This window comes from Hordeum vulgare, chromosome 5H (assembly GCF_904849725.1).
Source record: "Hordeum vulgare subsp. vulgare chromosome 5H, MorexV3_pseudomolecules_assembly, whole genome shotgun sequence".
Lineage (NCBI taxonomy): Eukaryota > Viridiplantae > Streptophyta > Magnoliopsida > Poales > Poaceae > Hordeum > Hordeum vulgare.
Window position 1 is genome coordinate 473,928,738 of NC_058522.1, and position 13,443 is coordinate 473,942,180.

The window sequence follows — 13,443 nt, forward strand, 5'->3', positions numbered from 1 at the left end:
TTCTCTCCCTTGCGCAATGGGCTGAGTGGGGAGGCGCACCAGCCCACCTAGGGGCTGGTTCCCACCCCCACTTGGCCCACCTTAACTCCCGGGGTCGTTGCCCCCCTTCGATGGTCCCCCGGGGCCACCTCCGGTGGTCCCGGTACATTACCGGTGACGCCCGAAACACTTCCGGTGTCCAAAACCATCCGTCCTATATATCAATCTTTATCTCCGGACCATTACGGAGCTCCTCGTGACGTCCGGGATCTCATCCGGGACTCCGAACAACTTTCGGTAACCTCGTATAATAATTCCCTATAACCCTAGCGTCATTGAACCTTAAGTGTGTAGACCCTACGGGTTCGGGAGACACAGAGACATGACCGAGACACCTCTCTGGCCAATAACCATCAGCGGGGTATGGATACCCATGGTGGCTCCCACTTGCTCCACGATGATCTCATCGGATGAACCACGATGTCAAGGATTCAATCAATCCCGTATACGATTCCCTTTGTCTGTCGGTATAGAACTTGCCCGAGATTCGATCGTCGGTATACCTATACCTTGTTCAATCTCGTTACCGGTAAGTCTCTTTACTCGTTCCGTAGTACGTCATCGTGTGACTAACTCCTTAGTCACATTGAGCTCATGATGATGTTCTACCGAGTGGGCCCAGAGATACCTCTCCGTCACACGGAGTGACAAATCCCGATCTCGATTCGTACCAACCCAACAGACACTTTCGGAGGTACCCGTAGTGCACCTTTATAGTCACCCAGTTACGTTGTGACGTTTGATACACCCAAAGCACTCCTACGGTATCCGGGAGTTGCACAATCTCACGGTCGAAGGAAAAGATACTTGACATTAGAAAAGCATTAGCATACGAACAATACGATCTAGTGCTAGGCTTAGGATTGGGTCTTGTCCATCACATCATTCTCCCAATGATGTGATCCCGTTATCAATGACATCCAATGCCCATGATCAGGAAACCATGATCATCTATTGACTAACGAGCTAGCCAACTAGAGGCTTGCTAGGGACACATTGTGATCTATTTATTCACACATGTATTACTGTTTCCTGTTAATACAATTATAGCATGAACAATAGACGATTATTATGAACAAGGAAATATCATAATAACCATATTATTAGTGCCTCTAGGGCATATTTCCAACAGTCTCCCACTTGCACTAGAGTCAATAATCTAGTTACATTGTGATGTATCGAACACCCATAGCATTATGGTGTTGATCATGTTTTGCTCGTGGAAGAGGTTTAGTCAACGGGTCTGCAATATTCAGATCCGTGTGTACTTTACAAATATCTATCACTCCACTCTGGACATGGTCCTGGATGGAGTTGTAGCGGCGTTTGATGTGCTTCGTCTTCCGGTGAAACCTGGGCTCCTTGGCTATGGCAATGGCTGCTGTGTTATCACAGAAGAGTGTCATAGGACCCGATGCGCTTGGAACCACTCCAAGGTCGGTGATGAGCTCCTTCATCCAAATTCCTTCATGAGCCGCTTCTGAAGCAGCTATGTACTCCGCTTCACATGTAGATGCTGCCACGACTTCTTGCTTGCTGCTGCACCAGCTCACTGCCCCACCATTTAACACATATACGTATCCGGTCTGTGACTTAGAGTCATCCGGATCTGTGTCGATGCTAGCGTCGACGTAACCCTTTACGACGAGCTCTTCGTCACCTCCATAAACGAGAAACATTTCCTTAGTCCTTTTCAGGTACTTAAGGATATTCTTGACCGCTGTCCAGTGTTCCATACCTGGATCACTTTGGTACCTGCCTACCAAACTTATGGCAAGGTTTATATCAGGTCTGGTGCACAACATGGCATACATTAGAGAGCCCACGGCTGAAGCGTAGGGGACAGAACTCATCCTCTCTCTATCTGCTGCCGTGGTCGGCGACTGAGTCTTACTCAATCTCATACCTTGCAAAACTGGCAAGAACCCTTTCTTTGAGTTTTCCATATTGAACTTCTTCAATATCTTGTCAAGGTATGTACTTTGCGAAAGACCTATGAGGCGTCTCGATCTATCTCTATAGATCTTAATGCCTAATATGTATGCAGCTTCTCGAAGGTCCTTCATTGAAAAACTCTTGTTCAAATAGGCCTTTATGCTCTCCAACATCTCTATATTATTCCCCATCAATAATATGTCATCCACATACAGTATGAGGAAAGCTACAGAGCTCCCACTCACTTTCTTGTACAGACAGGCTTCTCCGTAAACCTGTATGAACCCAAATGCTTTAATCACCTCATTAAAGCGAATGTTCCAACTCCGAGATGCTTGCACCAACCCATAGATGGAGCGCTGGAGCTTGCACACTTTGTTAGCACCCTTAGGGTCGACAAAACCTTCTGGTTGCATCATATACAACTCTTCCTTAAGGTTCCCGTTAAGGAACGCTGTTTTGACGTCCATTTGCCAAATTTCATAATCATAAAAGGCGGCAATTGCTAACATGATTCATACTGATTTCAGCTTCGCTACGGGAGAGAAAGTCTCTTCGTAGTCAACTCCTTGAATTTGTCGAAAACCCTTTGCGACAAGTCGAGCTTTGTAAACGGTTACATTACCGTTTGCATCAGTCTTCTTCTTGAAGATCCATTTATTTTTTATGGCTCGCCGATCATCGGGCAAGTCCACCAAAGTCCATACTTTGTTCTCATACATGGATCCTATCTCGGATTTCATAGCCTCAATCCATTTGTTGGAATCCGGGCCCGCCATCGCTTCTTCATAGTTCGAAGGTTCACCGTTGTCTAACAACATGATTTCCATCACAGGGTTGCCGTACCACTCTGGTGCGGAGCGTGCCCTTGTGGACCTTCGCGGTTCAGTAGTAACTTGATCCGAAGCTTCATGATCATCATCATTAACTTCCTCTTCAGTCGGTGTAGGCGCCACAGGAACAACTTCCCGCGCTGCACTACTATCCTGTTCGAGAGGGGGTGTAATTACCTCATCAAGTTCTACCTTCCTCCCACTTACTTCTTTCGAGAGAAACTCTTTCTCTAGAAAGGATCCGTTCTTGGCAACAAAGGTTTTACCTTCGGATCTAAGATAGAAGGTATACCCAATAGTTTCCATAGGGTATCCTATGAATACGCATTTCTCCGCTTTGGGTTCGAGCTTTTCTGGTTGAAGTTTCTTCACATAAGCATCGCAGCCCCAAACTTTAAGAAACGACAACTTAGGTTTCTTGCCAAACCATAGTTCATACGGTGTCGTCTCAACGGATTTAGACGGTGCCCTATTTAAAGTGAATGCTGCAGTTTCTAATGCGTATCCCCAAAATGATAGCGGTAAGTCGGTAAGAGACATCATAGATCGTACCATATCTAATAAAGTGCGATTACGACGTTCAGACACTCCGTTGTGTTGCGGTGTGCCAGGCGGCGTCAGTTGTGAAACGATTCCACACTTCCTTAGGTGTGTGCCAAACTCGTGACTCAAATATTCTCCTCCACGATCAGATCGTAGACATTTAATTTTTCTGTCACGTTGATTCTCAACCTCACTCTGAAATTCCTTGAACTTTTCAAACGTCTCAGATTTGTGCTTCATCAAGTAGATATACCCACACCTACTCAAATCATCGGTGAGAGTGAGAACATAACGATAACCACCGCGAGCTTCAACGTTCATTGGACCACACACATCAGTATGTATTATTTCCAATAAGTCGGTTGCTCTCTCCATTATTCCTGAGAATGGAGTCTTAGTCATCTTGCCCATGAGGCACGGTTCGCATGTGTCAAATGATTCAAAGTCAAGAGACTCTAATAGTCCATCAATATGGAGCTTCTTCATGCGCTTAACGCCGATATGACCAAGGCGGCAGTGCCACAAGTATGTGGGACTGTCATTATCAACTTTACATCTTTTGGTACTCACACTATGAATATGTGTAACATCACGATCGAGATTCATCAAGAATAAACCATTCACCAGCGGAGCATGACCATAAAACATATCACTCATATAAACAGAACAACCATTATTCTCTGACTTAAATGAGTAGCCGTCTCGCATTAAGCAAGACCCTGATACAATGTTCATGCTTAAAGCTGGTACTAAATAACAATTATTAAGGTTTAAAACTAATCCCGATGGTAGACGTAGAGGTAGCGTGCCGACGGCGATCACATCGACCTTTGAACCATTCCCGACGCGCATCGTCACCTCGTCCTTGGCCAGTCTCCGCTTATTCCGTAGTTCCTGCTTTGAGTTGCAAATGTGAGCAACAACACCGGTATCAAATACCCAAGAGCTACTACGAGCGCTGGTAAGGTACACATCAATAACATGTATATCACATATACCTTTAACGTTGCCGGCCTTCTTGTCCGCTAAGTATTTGGGGTAGTTCCGCTTCCAGTGACCTTTTCCCTTGCAATAGAAGCACTCAGTCTCAGGCTTGGGTCCATTCTTTTTCTTCTTCCCAGCATCTGGCTTACCGGGCACGGCAGCAGCTTTGCCGTCTTTCTTGAAGTTCTTCTTACCCTTGCCTTTCTTGAAACTAGTGGTCTTGTTGACCATCAACACTTGATGCTCTTTCTTGATTTCTACTTCTGCAGACTTGAGCATCGAGTACAACTCGGGAATGGTCTTCTCCATCCCTTGCATGTTGTAGTTAAGCACAAAGCCTTTGTAGCTTGGTGGGAGAGACTGGAGGATTCTGTCAATTATAGCATCATCCGGAAGTTCGACTCCAAGTGAAGTCAGGCGACCGTGTAACCCAGACATTTTGAGTATGTGCTCACTGACAGAACTGTTCTCCTCCATCTTACAGCTAAAGAACTTGTCGGAGACTTCATATCTCTCGACATGGGCATGAGCTTGAAAAACTAGCTTCAGCTCCTGGAACATCTCATATGCCCCGTGTTGCTCAAAACGCCTTTGGAGCCCCGTTTCTAAACTGTATAACATGCCACACCTAACCAGAGAGTAGTCATCACTCCGCGTTTGCCAGACGTTCAGAATGTCCTGGGCTACTGCGGGAGCGGGAGGGTCACCTAGTGGCGCATCAAGGACATAAGCTTTTTTAGCTGCTTCAAGGATGAGCTTCAAATTGCGAACCCAATCCGCATAGTTGCTACCATCATATTTCAGCTTGTTTTTCTCTAGGAATGCGTTGAAATTGAGGTTGACGTTGGACATCTACAATATTTATAAAGACAACTTTTAGACTAAGTTCATGACAATTAAGTTCATTTAATCAAATTAAGTATGAACCCCCACTTAAATCGACATCCCTCTAGTCATCTAAGTGATACATGATCCATGTTGACTAACCCGTGTCCGATCATCACGTGAGACGGACTAGTCACCATGGTGAGCAACTCCATGCTGATCGTATTCAACCATACGACTCATGTTCGACCTTTCGGTCTCTTGTATTCGAGGTCATGTCTGTACATGCTAAGCTCGTCGAGTCAACCTAGGTGTTTCGCGTGTGTAAATCTGGCTTACACCCGTTGTATGCGAACGTTAGAATCTATCACACCCGATCATCACGTGGTGCTTCGAGACAACGAACCTTCGCAACGGTGCACATTAGGGGAATACGTTCTCAAAATTTAAGAGGGATCATCTTATTATGCTACCGTCGTTCTAAGCAATAAGATGTAAAACATGATAAACATCACAATGCAATCATATAGTGACATGATATGGCCATTATCATCTTTGCTCTTTCGATCTCCATCTTCAGGCATCGCATGATCATCATCGTCACGGGCGTGACACCATGATCTCCATCATCGTGTCTCCGTGAAGTCGTCACGCCAACTACTACTATCACTACTACTATAGCTAACCGTTAGCAATGAAGTAAAAGTAGTAAGCACATGGCGTTGCATCTCATACAATAAATTAAGACAACTCCTATGGCTCCTGCCGGTTGTCATACTCATCGACATGCAAGTCGTGAAACCTATTACAATAACATGATCATCTCATACATCATACATGCAACATCACAACTTTGGCCATATCACATCACATGTCAAACCCTGCAAAAACAAGTTAGACGTCCTCTAATTGTTGTTGCAAGTTTTACGTGGCTGATTTGGGTTTCTAGCAAGAACGCCTTCTTACCTACGTGACAGCCACAACGATGATATGCCAAAGCTATTTACCCTTCATAAGGACCCTTTTCATCAAATCCAATCCGACTAGAGTAGGAGAGACAGACACCCGCTAGCCACCTTTATGCACGGTGTGCATGTCTGTCGGTGGAACCAGTCTCACGTAAGCGTACGTGTAAAGTCGGTCCGGGCCGCTTCATCCCACAATACCGCCGGAAAAGAATAAGACTAGTAGCGGCAAGCAAATTGACAAATCATCGCCCACAACTTTTGTGTTCTACTCGTGCATAGAATCTACGCATAGAAAACCTGGCTCGGATGCCACTGTTGGGTAACGTAGCATAAATTCAAAATTTTCCTACGCTTATTCAGATCTTCCTATGGAGAGACCAGCAACGAGAGAGGGGTAAGAGCATCTTCATACCTTTGAAGATCGCTAAGCGGAAGCGTTGCTAGAACGCGGTTGATGGAGTCGTACTCGCAGCGATTTCGATCTAGTGCCGAACTACGACACCTCCGCGTTCAACACACGTGCAGCCCGGTGGCGTCTCCCGCACCTTGATCCAGCAAGGAGGAGGGAGAGGTTGGGGAAGAACTCCAGCAGCACGACGGCGTGGTGTCGATGGAGAGACGAGGTCTCCCGGCAGGGCTTCACCAAGCACCGCCACAGAGGAGGAGAAAGAAGAGCAGGGCTGCGCCGAGGGAGAGGGAAAAGTCCATGTCTCAATGGACAAAAGTGCCCACTATATATAGGGGAAGGGGAGAGGGGGTGCCACCCCTAGGGTTCCCACCCTAGGGGGTGCGGCAGCCCCCCCAGATGGGAGGTGCGGTGGCCAGAAGGGGGAGGAGGGGGTGGCGCACCAACTGGTGGGCCTTAGGCCCACCTGGCTTAGGGTTTGCCCCCCCCTTTTCTCTCCCTTGCGCAATGGGCTGAGTGAGGAGGCGCACCAGCCCACCTAGGGGCTGGTTCCCACCCCCAATTGGCCCACCTTACCTCCCGGGGTCGTTGCCCCCCTTCGGTGGTCCCCTGGGGCCACCTCCGGTGGTCCCGGTACATTACCGGTGACGCCCGAAACATTTCCGGTGTCCAAAACCATCCGTCCTATATATCAATCTTTACCGCCGGACCATTCCGGAGCTCCTCGTGACGTCCAGGATCTCATCCGGGACTCCGAACAACTTTCGGTAACCTCGTATAATAATTCCCTATAACCCTAGCGTCATCGAACCTTAAGTGTGTAGACCCTACGGGTTCGGGAGACACGCAGACATGACCGAGACACCTCTCTGGCCAATAACCATCAGCGGGGTCTGCATACCCATGGTGGCTCCCACTTGCTCCACGATGATCTCATCGGATGAACCACGATGTCAAGGATTCAATCAATCCCGTATACGATTCCCTTTGTCTGTCGGTATAGAACTTGCCCGAGATTCGATCGTCGGTATACCTATACCTTGTTCAATCTCGTTACCGGTAAGTCTCTTTACTCGTTCCGTAGTACGTCATCGTGTGACTAACTCCTTAGTCACATTGAGCTCATGATGATGTTCTACCGAGTGGGCCCAGAGATACCTCTCCGTCACACGGAGTGACAAATCCCGATCTCGATTCGTACCAACCCAACAGACACTTTCGGAGGTACCCGTAGTGCACCTTTATAGTCACCCAGTTACGTTGTGACGTTTGATACACCCAAAGCACTCCTACGGTATCCGGGAGTTGCACAATCTCACGGTCGAAGGAAAAGATACTTGACATTAGAAAAGCATTAGCATACGAACAATACGATCTAGTGCTAGTCTTAGGATTGGGTCTTGTCCATCACATCATTCTCCCAATGATGTGATCCCGTTATCAATGACATCCAATGCCCATGATCAGGAAACCATGATCATCTATTGACTAACGAGCTAGCCAACTAGAGGCTTGCTAGGGACACATTGTGATCTATTTATTCACACATGTATTACTGTTTCCTGTTAATATAATTATAGCATGAACAATAGACGATTATCATGAACAAGGAAATATGATAATAACCATATTATTATTGCCTCTAGGGCATATTTCCAACAGGAAGTTATCGCACAAAAGCAGTTAAGTAGGAGACAACATTCGGAGAAAGATGATGCAAGTGCGCACCAAAAAGGCTAAGAAAGCTCGGATGAAAGGATGTGGGGGCAGGGAGAAACCTTTCTCGACGTGAGTGACGAGCAACACTCGCTCATCGTCTCTCGACGCTGGCTCGAACTCGTTGGCGCCGGGTAGCCGCCAGCTCCCTGGAGCAACAAGACCCTCGCCCTCCAGCTCCTGCAGACGCCCGACCGTGACCCGGGACGGTAGCCCAATCGCCCTGGATCTAGCCCGGAGGGAGCGTCCCGGTGCTCGAAGAAGATCCATGTGATCCCCTCTTGGCTCGCTCGGCCTTCGCCGTCGCTCCTTTAACCATGGCGCTCGGTGGAAGGAGAGGGATGAGCAGACATTTGCACCGGAACGCGGTGTGTGGTTTTGGCTGTGAGGCTTGGAGACGGGAAGAGAAGAGCCCAGATCTGAGGCACAGTACATCCCCCCCCCAGCCGAAGGCCTTAAATACCGTCGGAGAAGATGCCCCATCGAGTGCCTTGCCGCCCCGAGGAAGATCCACAGGATCCCGATGACAGCACGCACTGTAGCACGATGCGACAATGCAGGTGCGAAAATCGGGGCGCCACACCACTACCTCCACTAACCACGTCGCCTCCAATTTCGCCGCCCCTGCGCGTGCCTTCAATTCAAACTATGCGGAGGAAACCGCTCCCCTTCACGTCCCGAATGGGCTCTGCGTCCATGTCGTATGACGAGAAGGGCCGAGCGCTCTTCCCGCCAGTCCCTCCGTGGGACCCTGATCAGTCGGGCAACACAAAAAAGGTAATCAGGTCGCCCCTACCCTAGTACGAGTGGATCTGTTCGAACTCACCGACTGGATACATGGAGCTCTGGGCCCATGATCATCCGAATCATCGAACAAATCTCCCCGAAAGATGTTCGATCTTATCAAATGTGAACTTACCGGCACGCCCGGACATCCGGGACTTCTTGCTCTTGAATCCGTAGTGGTTATCTTAGAGTCCGAATGACGTGCCTCTGACGGTGATCCATGTGTCTCCGAAACACCAAGGGAGTCATTCACTCGGCCGAAAAATCCCTACTGATTCGGGGGCTACTGACGGGGTTATACTTAAGGGGTAGGCCTATGGACACGTTTCCATATGCCCCACCTAAGTACCTGTAAGGACATCAGTGTCCTACAAAGTCATCGTGATGATCACAACCTCACTCGGTCATCATGCTCTCACTCGGCGTTGTGAGGCCACTCGGTCTGCTACGCTCCCAAGCATTCGGTCCACAGCAAGGCAGGGACAATCAAGGGTCTGCAACGGCCAATGACTTAAACACCTGCGTGAAGGCCCATGAAGAACCGTGTTACATGTAACGCGGCAATTAATGCCCCCATTTCTAGTAACTCCCTTAGTTATTAGCATTTATTGCCTTGTAATGGTGCTCGGCTGGTCGTGGTAGCCACTATATAAGCCACTCCCGGGCACCGGCTCAAGGTTCAACACTTGTAATCTTTTACACCCTCCCATAAGAAAATACCAGCCTCGGGGCTCGAGACGTAGGGGTATTACCACTTCCGAGTGGGGCCTGAACTCGTAAATCCGAGTGCATCCGCTGCGCCTAGCTAGACTTCGCCCCTTAGTTCGTACCCTGGTACTATTGTCAGGATCATTCCCACGACAACACACGCAAGCGACCCCGGGGGGCCGAAAACATAGTAACCAACCCCTGCACCCACCCCAAGCTCCCCTGGCCGCCGCCAACGTCAACAATGGCGATGGCGCCCAACCGTCGAGGGTGGCGGGCGTGATCGGTGTGCCCCAAAAGGCCTCCCTCGCGTGGGGGAGTGGCATCATTCCGATGATGCGGGGATGGTCGTGGTGGCCGACGGCGGAGAACTTAAGTAGCAAGGAGGAGTGCGGCAGGGGCTCACGATAAGAGGCCGTGGCGCCATGGCTAGGGCTCATGGGTGGAGAAGGTTGCAGCATGACTGGGGATCGTGAGAGGAGTTGGTCGCTGGTGGCGACGACACGGGCCAAAGGGTCGGCGATGCGACGAGGCCATGGCGGCGTGGCAGACGTCGGCCAGGAGTAGCTGCCCTTGCAGTGGCCGATCATGCTACAAATTCTGGCACCTCCGTCGTGGTGTCTATTCCAGGTGCCCCCATCCTCGGTGATGGAGGCGGCGGCGTGAGCTGGATGGACTCGATCTAGGCTGCTGGGTTGTTGGGTCGCGACACAGACGTATGTCAGAGTTGGCCTGACAGTTGCGGTGTGTGGTTCTACCTATCCTCTGTCGGCCTCGGACGGAGATTTGCGAGTTCTTTGTCATGGGGTTGCTGGTACTTAGTATGTGTGCTCCTGCCTTCTTGTGTAGGTCTTCGGTGGTCCACGACGTCTCGGCTACTCTGGCGAAGTGCTGAGGCGACGGCGGAGTGGTCAACTTGGACGATATGGCTCCAATCCAGAGGGAATGGATGAAGATGTGCAACGATTCAGAAGAAATTCCACCTCGTATTCGACCGGTGCTATGGGCGACAACATCCGTGGGTGTCTTTCCCCTCCTTGCAGGCGTCGCCAAGATATGTCGGCATCTCCCTCGCTTGCACTTGGGATTGGTAGATGTCTTCGGGTGAAACTCCAGGTACGAAGTTGAACCGGCGCGATGGCGACGTCCTTAACATTGCTACTCTGCTGGGAGCATCGTGCTCCAACACATGGCCTTGAGGTTTGATGTTGTGCTACTACCGGGTCTCGCTGCTGTCCAAGGTGATCTTCATCATAGATGCAATGTAAGAAGTCGTCTTTGAGTCCAAGACGGTGGCTTTGATGGATTTATCAAGTTCCGCCATCCACCTGCCACGTTCTTTTAGGCATCAAGGGCAGATGGTGGGTCGACGAGGGAAGTTCAGTTGGAGTTGGTGTTGTTTTGGAAGGAGACCGACGTTGGTCGAGACACGACGATATTGCTTACTTTTGGACATGCTCTTTTTGCCTTTTAGTTGCGTTGTGGGTGGTGCATGTTTTCGGACTAGCCCTGATGTGAAGTCTGCACTATGCTTATTGTTCGTAAGAAGTTGTAGTCTTCTTGTAATTAAGATCTTGCCTTCTATAAAAATATGATAGCATCCGCGTGCTCTGAAAAAAAAAAAAAAACAATTGGAGTCAGCTCCTTCTCTGTTGCTTGTGTCGCCCCCACACAACTGAAAACGTGGAAATCCAGTGCCTTATCCTAACAAGAAGACCCTAATCTCACCAGAGTTGCATATCCAATCTCTAGTTAGTCGGTGATTAGTTAAGATTGGTGTCTCCGATCCGCATCCACGGCATCATATTCTGCCTATATATGCGCTCTCCCGCTGATACTTGCGAAGTTTGCTAGTAGTACGTACATACACATCGTTCTAGCTCTCTTCGCCGTTCACGATGGCGAGAGCACTCCTGGAGTCCGCAGGCGGCGCCGCGGCCGCGCCGGGCTTCCTGCAGCCTTGGCTCGCGGCGCTCGGCATGGTAGTGGCGTCGGTCTGGGTCGTCTCGTTCGCGGTGTTCCTCTGCGGCCGCAGAAGCTCCCACGACGACGACTACGGCGTCCCCAGGAAGAAGCCCGCCACTGCTGCCACGGCCCCGAAGGGGAGCAGGCCGGCGAGCATCGCGCCCACTAAGGTGAGGTCGTCGAGGTCAGGGAGCACGGTGGTCGGCACGACGGGGTGGCACGGAACCGCGTACGCCTCCGGTGGATGCCATGGCCACGGCCACGGAGGCGGCGGCTGTGGTGGTGGTGGTGGCGGCGGCGGATGCGGTGGCGGTGGCGGCGGCGGCGGAGGAGGTGGCGGCGGCGGATGCGGTGGCGGTGGCGGCGGCGGAGGCTGCTAAAGTTGGCGCGTTGATTTATTCGGCCTTGTGGCTGCATGCGTGCACGGCGTATTAATGGCTGCATGCATGCATGCATGCGTGTTCATCTTAGTTAAGTCAGTCTAGTGGTGTTAATTTCAGGATTAGCTGCGGATTTCAGTCATGTGTTACGTCCATGGTGTTCTTTTATCGTACAACCATTGTGTTCGTTAGCTGCGGATTCGTGTTTCGATTAGTTAGTTGTCATCCTACATTCCATAGTGGTGTCATTTGGTCTTGGTTTTCTTATGTCGTTGCCTTGATCGGTACCAAATTTAATCCTACAAATGTCCTCGTTCTTATGAAAATTTCGGTTTCCTGGATTGTACTTACCCAACACTTTGTTTCATTTGATTTGAATCTGCTATGATCTAATCTTTATTCTCCTCATGAATACGATTCATTTGGTTCGTGTGTCTCCTTGTTGTTGGGAAGAACACAAGGTTCATTGTGAACCAACCTGTGGTTTGATGGTTAAAGAAACAGTCCATCAGGGTTCAAGCCCTGGTGCTTGCATTATTTCTTGATTAATTTCAAGATTTTTGGCGATATGCTTTCAGTAGAAGAAGATGTTATCGTCAACGACGAGACGGCTACAAAGACTTCGTAAATCTTAAGACGATGGTCGCTCGGAATCTTAACTTTCATCACGCTATATCTACCTCAAATGTGGCTCAATTGGACAAGAGGTTTAGAATTTAAATGCTTAAAGATATAACAAAATACATAAATAAGATGACAAAAACTACGAACAATACGTGATAAAAAGGAGTACCAAATCAATGGCTTGCTTGAGCAGTGTCTTCCATATCTTGATCGAGGAGGGAAGAAGAGTCAACATCTTAGAGAAATGAGAAGCAAAGTTTCATAAGAGAAGGCATAAACATCAAGTAGAACAATTAATATTTTACAAAGTTGAAAACTTACTAATACGACGAGGTTGAGTTCCTTTGCCACATCTATAGGATTGAAAGCGATATAAAATAGCATCGTCATCAATATTTGCAAATAGTTCTCGCTTAATATTGCACACGATGTAATAATTCAACCACTCATCACCCATCTTATTCCTCAACTCAGTCTTGATAATACTCATGGCCGAGAAAGCTCTTTTCGCTGATGCCGTTGCAACATGTAAAATCAATGCCAACTCAATAAGATGATATACCAAAGGAATGACAGTGTGCCTATCAGTTTGAACCATCTTCACAGCAAGACTACCAAGGTTATTGCAACTAACAAAACTTGAATCGGCCCTCACATCAGCAATGAATGTTTCAAGTTGGTTTCTAAGGACAAAAGAAATCTCATATATGGAGAAGTCATCAGCATACATC

The 13,443-nt window shown here is 48.8% G+C and overlaps 1 protein-coding gene across 1 annotated transcript; it reads left to right on the forward strand.

The window, feature by feature from the left end:
* The first annotated feature begins 11,641 nt into the window (after positions 1–11,641).
* LOC123398872 (putative glycine-rich cell wall structural protein 1) lies at positions 11,642–12,088 on the forward strand. The gene is made up of 2 exons (XM_045093317.1): positions 11,642–11,847; positions 11,971–12,088. Exons 1-2 carry the CDS (start codon positions 11,642–11,644, stop codon positions 12,086–12,088), a joined length of 324 nt encoding a protein of 107 aa, XP_044949252.1.
* Positions 12,089–13,443: the final 1,355 nt, after the last annotated feature.